The 13,257-nt window shown below is 44.6% G+C and overlaps 1 protein-coding gene across 1 annotated transcript in view; it reads right to left on the reverse strand.

Annotated features, from left to right (window-relative positions):
• Positions 1-13,257, reverse strand: part of Nek10 (NIMA related kinase 10) — a 181,546-nt gene that overhangs the window by 35,142 nt on the left and 133,147 nt on the right. The window contains exons 27-30 of the mRNA XM_057769925.1: positions 10,180-10,372; positions 10,006-10,092; positions 8,120-8,174; positions 1,227-1,264 (exon numbers count right to left, since the gene is read on the reverse strand). Coding sequence (XP_057625908.1) covers positions 1,227-1,264; positions 8,120-8,174; positions 10,006-10,092; positions 10,180-10,372 — 373 coding nt within the window. The remainder of the gene's footprint in view (positions 1-1,226; positions 1,265-8,119; positions 8,175-10,005; positions 10,093-10,179; positions 10,373-13,257) is intronic.

Raw genomic sequence — 13,257 nt, forward strand, 5'->3', positions numbered from 1 at the left:
TATACTGACACTGTAACAGCTTTAAACTGTCTGTAACATTTTCAAAGAAAGCTTAATAACTGGAGAGAGCCTGAAATTACTGTAACTTCATCCACATTAACTGTACTCATTGAATACATTAAATATACCAAACAGCATGAACGAAGGAGTAAAAGTGAAAAGGGTAACAAAACATAATTCCAAATGACCCACATACTAAAATGAAGCATTTTGTCCAAGAATCAAATGCCCCCCCCACACACACACACAAAGAGAAATCGAGCACGTGCTGAATTGTCTGGGTTTAGTTGGTAATTTTACTACTGGTCTTCCTTAGTCATCCTTACTAGAAATACAAAACAAAGTAATGTATCCTTCTTCTCCCACAGCACATGTATGAAAATTTACACTTGGAGATATATAGTTTCAGAAAGGCTGGTGAGATGGGTCAGCTGGCAAAGTCACTTGCCATTTAAACCAGCGTTCAATCCCTAGGACCCACCATGGAAGAAGAGCACAGATGCCACCAAGGGGTCCCCTGAACTCCACATGTGTGCCACACACAGCAGCTGTCCAGATGCACAGTGATAGAGGTATTTAAAATCTAAGGGTAATTTTAAATTTAGAGAAGTTATGTGATAATTCCCTTTCAATCAAGCAAAAAGTAACTGTGTCTAGACTGCCAGCTGTGCCAGTCAGAGCAAAAGGAACAAAAAGGGATGCCCGCTATGGCATTAGAGAGGTTGGGTTTGCAAAAACATCTACGTGAATCCAGTCACTATTTTGGAGTATTTACATGCTTTATAGATTAAGTACTTGATAGTCTCATCAAAGCAGAAATGAAAATTTTGGAAGAACAGCTTATAATAGTCTAATCAGTTCCATGCCACTGAGGAGCAGCGGTGGTGGGCAGGAAAGACAGAATTCTCCTGCTCTCTGTGTCTCGATTCCCCTAGGGTATCATTCACGATAGCTTAGGCTCACTCGTCATGAGCTTAACATCAAAATGGTCTGCTGAGTACTGGCATGATCTCTGGGACTGGAGAATCCCAGCAGGCAGGCTCTGGAACTGCCACCCTGCCACTAACTCGGCCTCTCCTTCCTTAAGTGGGCCCTGGGCATGCGGGTTTGGGATCTCAAAAGCAGGTAGAGAGGCAGCAAAGCCGGGGGGAGAACAGGAAAGGGGGTGAACTGACAGGCTCGTACTAGCTTGCAGGAAGGCATGACTGGGGTCAACTCTGAGTTACCTGGTCTTGCTCTTGATCCTAGGCCACCAATGAAGTCTCTGGAAACAGAATGAGATGGGGACCATTAGGAAAGTTACACCTTGTGACAGCTATTGAAAGTTGTGTTGTATTCAGTAAAGAGAGAAACCAACATTTTGAAATCAGGATAGACTTTTAACTGGAAAACAGAAGCACCCTGTTCTGCCAGGGTGGTTTGTGATAAGCGAACCCTGGAGATGAGCAAGAGTGTAAAGCTCAACATCCTGAATGGTGCTTCTGTTGCTTCTGTAACCATTATAATCAAAGCAGTGATGATTGTGTGTGTGTGTGTGCGTGCGTGCGTATGATGTGTGTATGTGTGTGTGCGTGCTCACGTGTATGTGTATGTATGTGTATGGGTGTGCATATGTGTGTGTGCACGCGCGCACGTGTGTGTATGTATGTCTGTGTATGGGTGTGCGTATGTGTGTGTGCATGTACGTATGTGTGTGTGAAAGGGTCTTATGTAGCTCAGGCTAGTCTCAAACTTGATACATAGCTAAACCCTGCCTGGCTGTGATTTTTGTATTAAAAACAATATTAACTTTTTATGTGTGATCTGTCCTTCAGATGAAAAGCAAAAATAAAAGCCATCCACTATTTCTATGAGAGAAAATGAGTTTTACACTGCAACAATTACATTTTCATATGGTTTCCAGTGCTATTAACAGACATCCTCCATGCCTCAAAATTCTAGATTGCCCAATCATTTTAAAAGTTGGTCCCAGAGTCTTCTGGTCTGTAGGGGTAACCTTCACCTCCATTGGCAATACTGGTGAACAGCGCTCCTCTTAACCTTCCCACTGGAAAGCAGAGCTTATTTCTTAGTAGTCTACTTCGGCCTACCAGGTCTCATGATGGCATGCAAGCCAACAGGTACATACTGAATGACCGTGAGGTGCATGGTGGGAGTCTGCTCAGCAACCATGGATATGACGACTTCTCTTGCTAAACTTGTGGACAGTTGGCTTGCCCCAGCCTTTTCATTTCATCACGTGATTGTCGTTGTTTCAAGGCAGCTCATATCTAAGATATGGAGCTTGACAAAGTTGGCAAGCACTTACCACCAATCTAGTTTAAATGCTTGAAAAATTCCCAAACTCTGTGCCACAAGTGACTTCTTTCTTCACTCCTTCCCACTTTTTACCACCACTTGATGTGGGATTCCCCTCTGTGTGATGTGATTACCGTTAATGAATAAAACTGCTTTGGACCTATAGCAAGGCAGAACTTAGGTAGGCAGGGAAAGCTAGGCTGAATGCTGGGAGAAAGAAGGGTGGGAGTCACAGAGAAGCCATGGAGCTGCAGAAGACAAGACGCTGGAAACTTTAGCCGGTAAGCCACAGCCATGTGGCAATATAAAGATTAATAGAAATGGGTTCAATTAACATGTAAGAGTTAGCCAATAAGAAGCTAGAGCTAATGGGCCAAGCAATAATTTAATGAATACAGTTTCTGTGTGATTATTTTGGGGCTAAGTTAGCCAGGAGGCCGGGAACCAACAAGAGGTTCCTTCAACAACCACTGATGTAAAATGTCCAAGGTAGGCTCATTTTTTAAAAAATAAAAAGAAAAGAGTGAGATTAATCTTATATTTTTCACCAAGTACATCCCAAATACCAACATTTAAAAATGAATAGTGTTTTATATTGTTTTGAAGTAATGTCAGACTAAACATTTGATAGCTCAGTTGCACTAGCCACATTTTTGACTGCTCAGGTCAGCACATGTGCCCAGCTATCTCCATATTAAACTCTCCTGACTTTTCTACAGAAGCCATTGGTTACGACCCCCTACCCACAGCATTAGTCTGACCACAGAGCTGCTGGCTCTGACACCTCATGGCTCTCATTGCCTTAAAGGTGAGTTAAAATACAATTTCTGGAAAGGCTGGTGACACACAAACTGAATTAGTGTGTCATTTTTTATTTTTGAAAAGTCTTTTATTTCAAATATTCTTATGAAATAGTATGTGTGATGGGATACATGACATGGATCCCCAACTGCGCTTAGCTGCTTCAACTTATGTGCTGCTCTGTCCAGTTCTATATGCTTAGGAAGCTTTAAGGTAGAGGCTGAAAAGATGGCTCAGTGGTTAAGAGCACATACTTCTCTTGCAGAGGACCCAACTTAGGTTCCCAGATCCCATATAGGGAAACTTACACCACCTATAACTCCCAGCTCCAGGGGATTCAACACCCTCTGCTGGCTTCAGCGGTCACGCATACTTAGCAGATACATGTACATGCATACACTTATTTAAAAATAAAATAAGCATTGGGGAATGTTAGTAGAAAACATCACACACACACACACACACACACACACACACACACACTTATTCTTCCTGTGGAGGTCCTGGGCTAGACACCAGTAGTGGAAAGAAACCACCTTCACAGTCTTGGAGCTTCTGAGGTTGCTTTTTCGGCAGCAGAAAACCCATTAATTTTTCTGAAGACAAGCCATTAGCCATAAGGATGGACAGCCATTTGTAACTTCAAAATAGCATAGATCCACTACAAACAGAAGCCACAGCTTTTCCTGGGCAATTGCTGGGCCCACAGGCAAACAGATGGTAGAAACGATGCGCGCCTGAGGGAATTCCAGACGGTGGCACACAGAATGCTTATGAACTATGGGGAGTTGTGATGCCAGATGCCGGCATTCCCACACTAGCTCAGACTGGCCACAGGATGATTTATCACGGGGAGAAATTTCAGACATACTTCCTGGTGAGAAGACAGCATATTGGAGATGCTACCTGAGAAAAGTTTTTTAATGGGCACAGACAGGTCCTAAAGCTGGTGACAGCACCTCAGAAGCTGAAAGTACTCTAAAGGTCACGGCTCTAGCTGTTCTCGGATCCAGCATGACCTGGTGCACACAGCTTGTAAGCCTGAAGAGACTGATGTGGTGAGGTGAGTGTCCGCCTAGATCTCCAGCCACAGCAGTCAGTGGGAAGGGAGAGGGTGCAGCTGAACTCTGCGGTTTTTAAAATAGATTTTACTCTGCATTGGTGAAAGCACAGTGTGATTGGTTTGGTAATTACTTTGTCAGAAAAGCGTGAATTACTTGGATAATTATTTTGTCATTAAAGTCCTGGCCATGAAAGAGATAACGCCCTAGAATTCTCTCTCAAAGAAATCCTTTAAATACATCGTATGAAACGGGAAGCTTGGCTTACAATACTAAGACCATGTCATTTGAGGTCACTGCAGCCACGACATACAAGGTAACTAGAATCTTCCAACATTCATCACCACAACAGGCATGACGGGGAAACTGAGGGAGGCTGGGCTCTTGTGCTTAGTCAAGGTGTCCATCCGTGGCAATGTGAACAGAGTTGGTATCTCGGTCAGTAGTTGGTGCTAGGTTCCTGACCTTCCCTTCAGACTGTATTGATGGCTGAGAGCAAACAAGTAACCATCTTCGAATTGCCATAGAAAAGGGAGGGCACTTCCTGATGGCACAGTATGGCTTTTTGCTGTCGTGTTGCTAGGAAGATTGCTGGATCGTGACCCTGGCAGAGAGGCCAGGTGGATTCTGGTGAGCAGTGATCACGCATACATATTCAATGAAAGCAAAATGAGACTCAGATTATGAATGAGAAGTGGAAGCAGAATGGGAGCAAGCAAATAGTGAGCTGGCCCTTAGGAAGGAAGGACTGTGGGTTCTGAGGCAATGTGAGGGTCCTTCAGGTCCCATCTGTGATGCCGGATGATCAGAAACCTCTGCAGCCATCTCTCTCTACAAGTATTGGAGTCAGGAACACACCTTCTAGTAAAACTATGCTCACAAAGATGATATTCATTGCAGGATTCTCTGACACTGCAAACATCCAATGTTTCGGAGCAACCAGCCAGCTACACCCTGTTGCCTTGGCAACAGAAGGCAAGTAGGCATGGAGAAATCTTGTTGCCTAAGCAACAGAATTTAAAAAAAAAAAAGTGGGCCTTAAAGTACAAGCTACACTATAAATTAATTCAAGGAGGTGAATAAAATTTCCGTCCTTTAAGGTAAGAAACTCGGAAATTGCAGTGAGATAGCGCATTAATTTTCTAATGAACAAGCACGCAACAAGCATCTGTGGATCGGCACTGTATGCAACACACTGTACCAGAGAGTAAAGGAAACACCCACATTACTGTTCAGCCCGAGCCTGGCATACCAAAATAACTGACCATCCCATGAGCAGATGGATGCTCTTATTTTTTTGAGATGGGGTTCTCAACATATTGTCCAGTGTACTGGCTGAATTTTGTGTGTCAACTTGACACAACAGGAGTCTTCAGAGAAGAAGGAGCCTCAGTTGAGGAAATGCCTCCTTGAGATCCAGCTGGAAGGAATTTTCTCAATTAGTGATCTACATGGGAGGGCCCAGCTCATGGTGCGTGGTGCCATCCCTGGGCTGAGGTCCCGGGTTCTGTAAGAAAGCAGGGTGAGCAAGCCAGAGGAAGCAAGCCAGAAAGCAGCACCCCTCATGGCCTCTGCATCAGCTCCTGCCTCCAGGATCCTATCCTGTTTGAGCTCCTGTCCTGACTGCCTTTAGTTATGAACAGCAATGTGGAAGTGTAACCCTAATAACCTCTTTCCTCCCCAACTTGCTCATTGGTCATGGCGTTTCATTGCAACCTTAACTCAGAGACCAGGTTGGCCTTGAACTTATGGCTTCCATGGGTCTTCCTGCTTCTGTATGGGGTGATCAAATATGAGAATTTCTTGTCTATGCTTTCTCTCTGTTATGTCCAGCCACAGCCACGCCTGGATTCTCAATTCCAAAAGCTATGCTTAGGGCAGACACGTGTGTCGCTGAGGCATCAGCTTACCCTGGACCAAGATGCTTCCTGAAGAAATACCCAGGATCTCCTTGTCACCATGACACTAGCTCATGATGGATACAGAAAAGCCAAAACCTCTACAGGGCTGACTTTTCCTCTTATTTTCAACTCTAGTATGCAGTGTCTTGATCTTCTTGTATGTTTAAATTTATCATTTGATTTCTACATATTTTATTAATTCATATTTCACATTAATATACCAAGAAGTCAAGGAAAATCCTAAACAAATTAAATAAAAAAGAACTTTAGTTTTATTTAATGCCTTGAAGATAACTAGAAATTATGCTATAAAGTATTTCACTTTAATTCAAAGAAGCCATTAGAGTCACCTGGAAAGAAGAAAAGAACATTTTCACTTTCTTTCCTTCTGTTTTGTGCAAAGTGCAGGTGTATCGCTATCCTTGTCCCCGACTGCCCTGTGTCAGGTCACACCACACTCTACACCGTGTGCCTGCAGTGAAGACAGCCTGTCTTCTGTGTCACTGTGCTTCTCGGTGGCTTCCCACACAGCATTTCCCGCCCATGTGACATGGCTACAGAAAGAGGCCATGAGGTCGATCTTCAGCCGTCTTGGAGCACAGTTTGAGAAGCAGCAGCCTCAGAGTCCTGGCTGCTTGTCATGGTCACAGACTCATAACTATGTGGTAGACAACTCCACGGTGTCTCTGCTTCTGGTTTAAACGTCTATGGGCTAACTCTATTTTAGATACTATGTTACAAAAATATTTAACTCATTTCTAGATTAAAAAAAAAATCCCCTCACCTTGGGAGAAGGGGAGGGGAGCAGAGAAAAATGTAGAGTGCAATAAAAATCGATAATAAATAAATAAATAAATTCCCTCAAGATTTCAAATATGTAACATGCTTTTTGTTATTTCCGAAGGGTGGATGCAAATAGAACTATTACAAATGAGCAAAGTTCCCATAGATCCTTCTAGAAATCAAGGCTAGAATTATTTGGCACTTTCAAGATGTTTGAATTTATCTGGTAGAAACTTCCATTTTTATGTCAAACCCTCTTAACACACATCCATAGTTGGATGTGAGAATTTGCTGGCATGGCCACTTGGGTGTGCTTCAGCATTAAGGATGCTGGCCTCTGCTGCCTGCTCCTCTTCCTCAGCCCTCTCCTGGTTGCTTCTGGATGAGAGTTTTCCAAATCTAGGCCATCCTCTGTGCGGTGGCCTAGAATATCTTCTCATAAACATGCCCCTCCTCTCTATTTGATGATCTTCATTGTATGGTCCTCTCTTTACAGACAGAAATCCAGGGGTGTGCCCCTCTCCCCCACTTCTCTGGTGCCACTTTCTTCCTACTAATCACCACTGATTGTGTTCTCCCTGTAGGCTGCCTCTCCGACGCTGTGTTGATGCCAGGAGGCTCTTTCCCATCTGTCAACTGTCCCGGCCACTCCTCACATTCTGCAGCTCTCCCTGCCTCTAGAGCTCCAAGATTACTACAGCCAGCCTTTGAGGTTTCAGCCATCCTCACCCAGGGTCACACAGACAACTGATGTCCCCTAATAATTTCTCCTTTCTCTTAAAAGAGTGTGTGTGAGTACGTGCATGTACATCATCTTTTTAAGATGGTCCTGGTTGTATAAAGGAGTTCTGTCAAATATGTCTGTATAGAAGTCTGGGCTGGATCCTTAGAAGGACGAGAGTGCCCCCAATCCACTTCCCTCCCCTTGCCCAATTTGCCATGGAGTTGAGTCTCATACCCATGTTCGAAGAACCCAGGGCCTCAGATGACCTCACTGAGCATGACTAGTCCATTGCCTTGGCCCAGGTTATGCTCAGAAAGACGGTCTGTTTGACTGTTATAGAACTAAAAAGAAGGCAGACACACAAGGGTCCAGGCCGAAGCTTAGTACTCTCCAGCATGCTAAACTCCTAAGGTTCTGGGAAAGAACAGTTTCTATGTCCACATGCCCACAGTAACTTCTGGCAGTCATGAGGTAACTTAGCCCCAAGTGGCTCAGCTTCTGCCTTAGACTAAAACCACTTCCAGGTACACTGCGCCTCAAAACAGACATACCTGGCCTGTGAGTTCCTTTCTCTTCCCGAAGCACTGAAACTTCTTTTTAAAATGCCTAAAACAAGAAAACAGGATAACTGTAAGTTATGACTCCGGAAACTGCGGTTTTCATTGTGGGTGTGTATTGCCTTGGCTTGTTTCCGGGGCTGGAGAGGGGATTCCAGGTCCCATGTGTTCCGGGACCAGCGCTCAGCACGCAGGTTGTGTCGCGCCTTTTGCAACCCTTTCCTGAGCTGCTGAGGCTCTATTATCTTGGCAGTCACCCTTCACTGTAACTACCATTTTTCTTCCTCAAAGTATTAGCTCAAATATAATGTTAAAAATTACTACTCACTTGGTCGGTTTGTTCTTTCACAGGGAAGAGGATAAACAACCATTTGTTACTAAATACACCAGCATGTTGGTGTCATTTCAGCCTCAAGCCTTTGCGCAGACATCTCCATGCCGGGGTTTTCTCTCTTCTCTGCCTCCCCACCACCCATCTCCAGTGTTGTGGCTAGGGATAAAGAGCACCATCCTCATCACCGACCAATGACATGCTTCTAGAATTTTGCTACGCATTTACATTCACGAAGCGTTTCTCCTACACGGAGTCCATCATTTTCCAACTACAAATCAAGGCACTTTGTCTCTCTAGAACACCAGAGCAAAGAATCGGCCATGGTGATTGTTCCTGAAAATCTGCAAGGTCTAGTCAGTGTTCGGATGGAGCCTTTGGGTATAGAAAAGGCAAGGGGCGTGGCTAAATCCTTGGCACTCCCCCGTGCATCTTTGGCAAAGCTGTTTTCTCTCTTCTCTCCTGGGGTTTTCACAGCATAATCACTGAGCAGACAAAATTATTTATACTTCATTGATTTTAAAGTCCCTCTAGTTAGCAAATTTAAATCCAGTTAACATACTCTTCTGTGAGATTTATCTCTTTCCCCATTTCTAGCTGAACATTTCTTTCAGCTGCACGTCTGCCAAGTTGATTTGATCGTATTTTTCCTTACAGTCTTTAAATTCTGCCTAGATAGAGCATCTTCTTTTCTTTCCTGTTCCTCAATATATTTTTAAATTTTTTGTTATTATTTCAATCTAAGTCTAATATTGGACTGGATTTATACATCATATTTTTCATAGTCCTAAACACTGAAGGTACTTATTTTAGTTGGATGCGATAAACATACAATCGTGGTGCTCGGTTTTTGTATTCTTGATGTATTCTAGGGTCCTCTGGGAAGGGAATGTCAGTGAAGCCTGCCTTAGGTCAGGTTGGCCTGTGGGCAGGCTTGTGAGGGGTTTTCTTAATTGGGTTAACTGGGATGGGCAGCACTGTTCCCTGGATTTGGTCCTGGATGTACGAGTACAAAAAATGGCCTAAACACAAGAAGCATGCATGTCTTCACCTTGTTCTGCTCTCATATGTGAATATTCTAAGTTCTTGCCTCCTTGCTCCCAGCTGCAATGGATGATACCCTAGAACTGGGAGCTAATAAAAAAAAACAAAAACAAACAAACAAACAAAAACTTCCTCCCCTAAGTGGCTTCTGCTGGTGTTTCATCACAGTGACAGAAACAGAACTAAGATAATGAGCGGGAACACAGTTGCATGAAAGTTTATTATGGCATGGCTAATTCCTCCCCCAATCCTAGTCCCACTACTAACCCACAGACTGATGCACGCCCATCATTCCTAATGGCTGTCTGCACCCTAGTCGCTTAGCTCCTCAGTGACAACCTGCCTTCGGTCTTAACAATGAAAAAGCACCCCTTGCCTGGTGTCTGACCTCCGACTGTCCGCAAGAGTGCCCCCCCCAAGACAGCAGCCACAGACTCCCGTTTACCCCATTCCCATAGCCCTATCACTGCAGTCCCACAGTGACGAACTTGTCCGGCGAGCTTACTGAATGTAGACTCCTTTAGAGGGCTGGAACTGGAGCTGCTGCAGTTGTCCAAGATGTCCAGCTCTTCATCCAGCTCAGAATACACATCTGCACGCAGAGACAAAGGGGGTGAGCCTGGAAACGGAAGGACCCCAGGGCATTCCTGCCCTCCCCTCGCACACACAGCCGACTTGCCTTTCTCCACCCCCTCCAGATGGAAGGCGTCCTCGGACAGTGCCTCCTCGCAGGGCCTGTCCTCCTCCTTCCCACATTGCATGGCGGTGGCGTGGAAGCCCTCGCCGGGCAGCTCTGCACTTTCAGAGAGCTCACTCTTCAGGCTGGCTGCCCCGCTGCTGCTGCTGCTCAGGCTCACCTTCTCAAAGGTTTCCTGGAAAGAGAATTTCGAGCCATCAGCACCTCATCCTCTCTTTCCTCTGCAGGACACAGCACTTGTTGCAATGCCCATGTAAGTGTCTAAGATGCCATTGCAAACACTTGATGCAGAAGTGACACCAGTAATTCTACCCATGCAGCCACCACTGGACCCGTTTAATCCGTACACACCAAGAAATAAATCTAAAATCAACAATCTAATTAAAGAGTCAAGAGGCACTGATGCCCACACTAAAGGCCTGTGACAATTGGTGAGCTAACTCTGTCTCTAAGGAGCAGAACCCAGATGCCAATCTATCAGAAATTTCTCTTCTTTGAGTCTCTTCCCAAATATTTGCAGTGGTAGCTGCTCAGCCCCATAGCAGTTAAGAAAGAATTTCTCCAAGGAACGTGAATATCGGACAAAGCCAGGCCGTGAAGAAGGAGCAGCAAATACCCCCTACAAGATAAGGGATCGCAGTGAGGAGGACCCTGTCACTCAAGGCCCCAGTCACTCTGCTTCCTTCTTGCAGAACTAGACACACACTGCTCCAGAATATCCCGAGAGGATGAAAATCTTGGAGACCACACCCAAGTCATTCATCTGGCCCAGGCCTTAATATTCTGTTGCGCTGTGTAATAAACTGTATGTAACATGTTTCTCGGGTTCAACAAAAATAAAAATGTTTAAGGGCACCAAAGGCTGGCAGTTTGGGGTTGTCAAAGAAGAAGACATTGAAGAAGGAACTTTACAAGTAATTCACAATACCAAAGACTTTCACCAGAGTGGAGAGCGGCTTTGGCTGCATGGCTGAAGACCGCTAGCAGAACAAGGTTAGGGACCAGGGGCCCAAAGGGGGAAGCTGCGAACGAGGATGGCTCCAGGCAAACGAGCGAGAAGGACAAATGCTGTGATGGACGGATGGACAGACGTTGGAGAGAGAAGTCCTCTAGTGACCTGGCAGGCTCTGTTCTCCTAAGCCCATCCCCCTTCTTTAATAAGATGCTCACTGTGGAGCAAGACTTCTTGGGAGGCTGGTATGTGTTTGCCCATTTATTATCACAGATTTTCCTCCAACTCAAGCAGCCCTAAGGGGCTCCAGGAACATGTTGCCCAGAATCCAGAGGAGGCACAAGTTAAAGGTGAAGAAAACTTAAGATCTCTTGGTACATGAGTCAATAAATCCATGACAGCATTCATGTTCGTATGTCTTCTAAGCAGAACATGTGGGCACTGCAAACTGCCTGCCTTGTTTCCCCGGGGGATCTTTTCCATATTCTTTCCTCAGGCTTACCAACTTTCATTTCATTGGAGTTAATAGGCAGCTGAAGAAACACGCTTCTAATTTGATTTTCTATAACTAGTCTTCTATCCAATGTCCAGTCTGCTCTGAGGACCCTGGGTAAATTCCTCCATCTTGGGTCTTGCCTGCTCGTCTAACTTAGACAGGGATATTTAGGATAGTCTCTGCAGAGTCAAATGTGCTGCCTAGAAACTTGGCTTAAGTGATTTCTAACATCTCTGGTCTGCCCATATCTAGTTCCTGATTCCAAACCTATAAGCATCATTCAGAACCCAATATTTTACTCAACATTTTCTGTGATGGCCTCTTTTTCCTCCTAAACAAATACACAGCATTGGGCTTCTTCTAAGTTTCCTCAGCTGCCTTCAGTAGAAACTTCCCTTTCGGCTTTGTGCCACATCAGTTTAATCAGCTGTCACCTCCTATTTGTGGAAAGGCCACACTTGGCATCTGAATCCCTTCTAAGGACTCTGCCCAATTATGTGGCAATGCTGAAGAGGTTTGTGGGTGTAGATGAAGGACAATGTTCTTCCTAGCATTACCGAGGCACTGGGTCCCATCCACAACTCCGTAAGACACACTGAGATGTTTTCTTCTCGCGTCAATGCATTATATGTGAGTATCTGCAAGGCCTTCAGCAATGGTTTCATCTGTGTTAAGAACGGGCATGGATAACAAATCATAACTGGAAAATTTAAAGTCACTGAGCGGCTCAGCAGGCAAAGGCTTTACCAAGCCTGATGATCTGACTTCAATCCCTGGATTCCGCCAGGTAGAAGGAGAGAAGCGGCTCTCACAAGCTGCCCTCTGACCTCCACACATGGGCGTGGCATGTGCATATGTGCACACCATTTAAAAAGAGACTTTGCTTTGAGCAACAGAAGGTTAGAGTGAGGCCTTGAGTTCTGAGTCAGGTGACTCCAGACTTAACGAGGGTTGGCTCGTTTGGGACCAGCTGGACTATAAACCAGTCACTTAGAGTGAACAGAATTGTGTCTATGAATCCTGATGAAAGAGAATCCCCGGTATTAGAGAAATGCCCTTTCGGAACCTACATAAGCTGGAAGATATGGCAAGAAGGCAGACTTATTTTGATTTAAAAATCTGTTGCTATATTGATCTGAAGCCTCGTGTGCATCTCCCTGTATTCTCTCTCCCTCACTACAGAATACACAGCTCCTGTTGGGACAAATGCTGTGTCAGGAGAGTAGAATGGTCTTCAAAAGAAATAATAAATGCTCCATAAATTTGGCTGAATAAGTGAAATTAAAGATGGAGCAAAAATATTGGAAAGCTATGCCTAATGTTACAACAAAGCTTAAAAACAAAATCTGCACTAGGATCATTTATAGAAACTTACAAACCCATTCTAAAGCAGTCAGAAGGTGGTTCCTGTCCAGGCATCAGACGAGAAGCCATCATCTCCAAGAGTCCAGGTTTTAAAAAGGAAGGGAAAAAAGGCAAAACACCAATAGAAAAATAAAAGAGAAACAGAAAACTTTAAAAAGGGTTAACTAGGATCCCCACAATAAAGGAGCAGTTCTCCCCAGCTGCCCATAGTTGCTGACACTGAGCTGGGTCCATTCATAAACTCTTT

The sequence above is a fragment of the Chionomys nivalis genome, chromosome 5, assembly GCF_950005125.1.
Source record: "Chionomys nivalis chromosome 5, mChiNiv1.1, whole genome shotgun sequence".
Classification (NCBI taxonomy): domain Eukaryota; kingdom Metazoa; phylum Chordata; class Mammalia; order Rodentia; family Cricetidae; genus Chionomys; species Chionomys nivalis.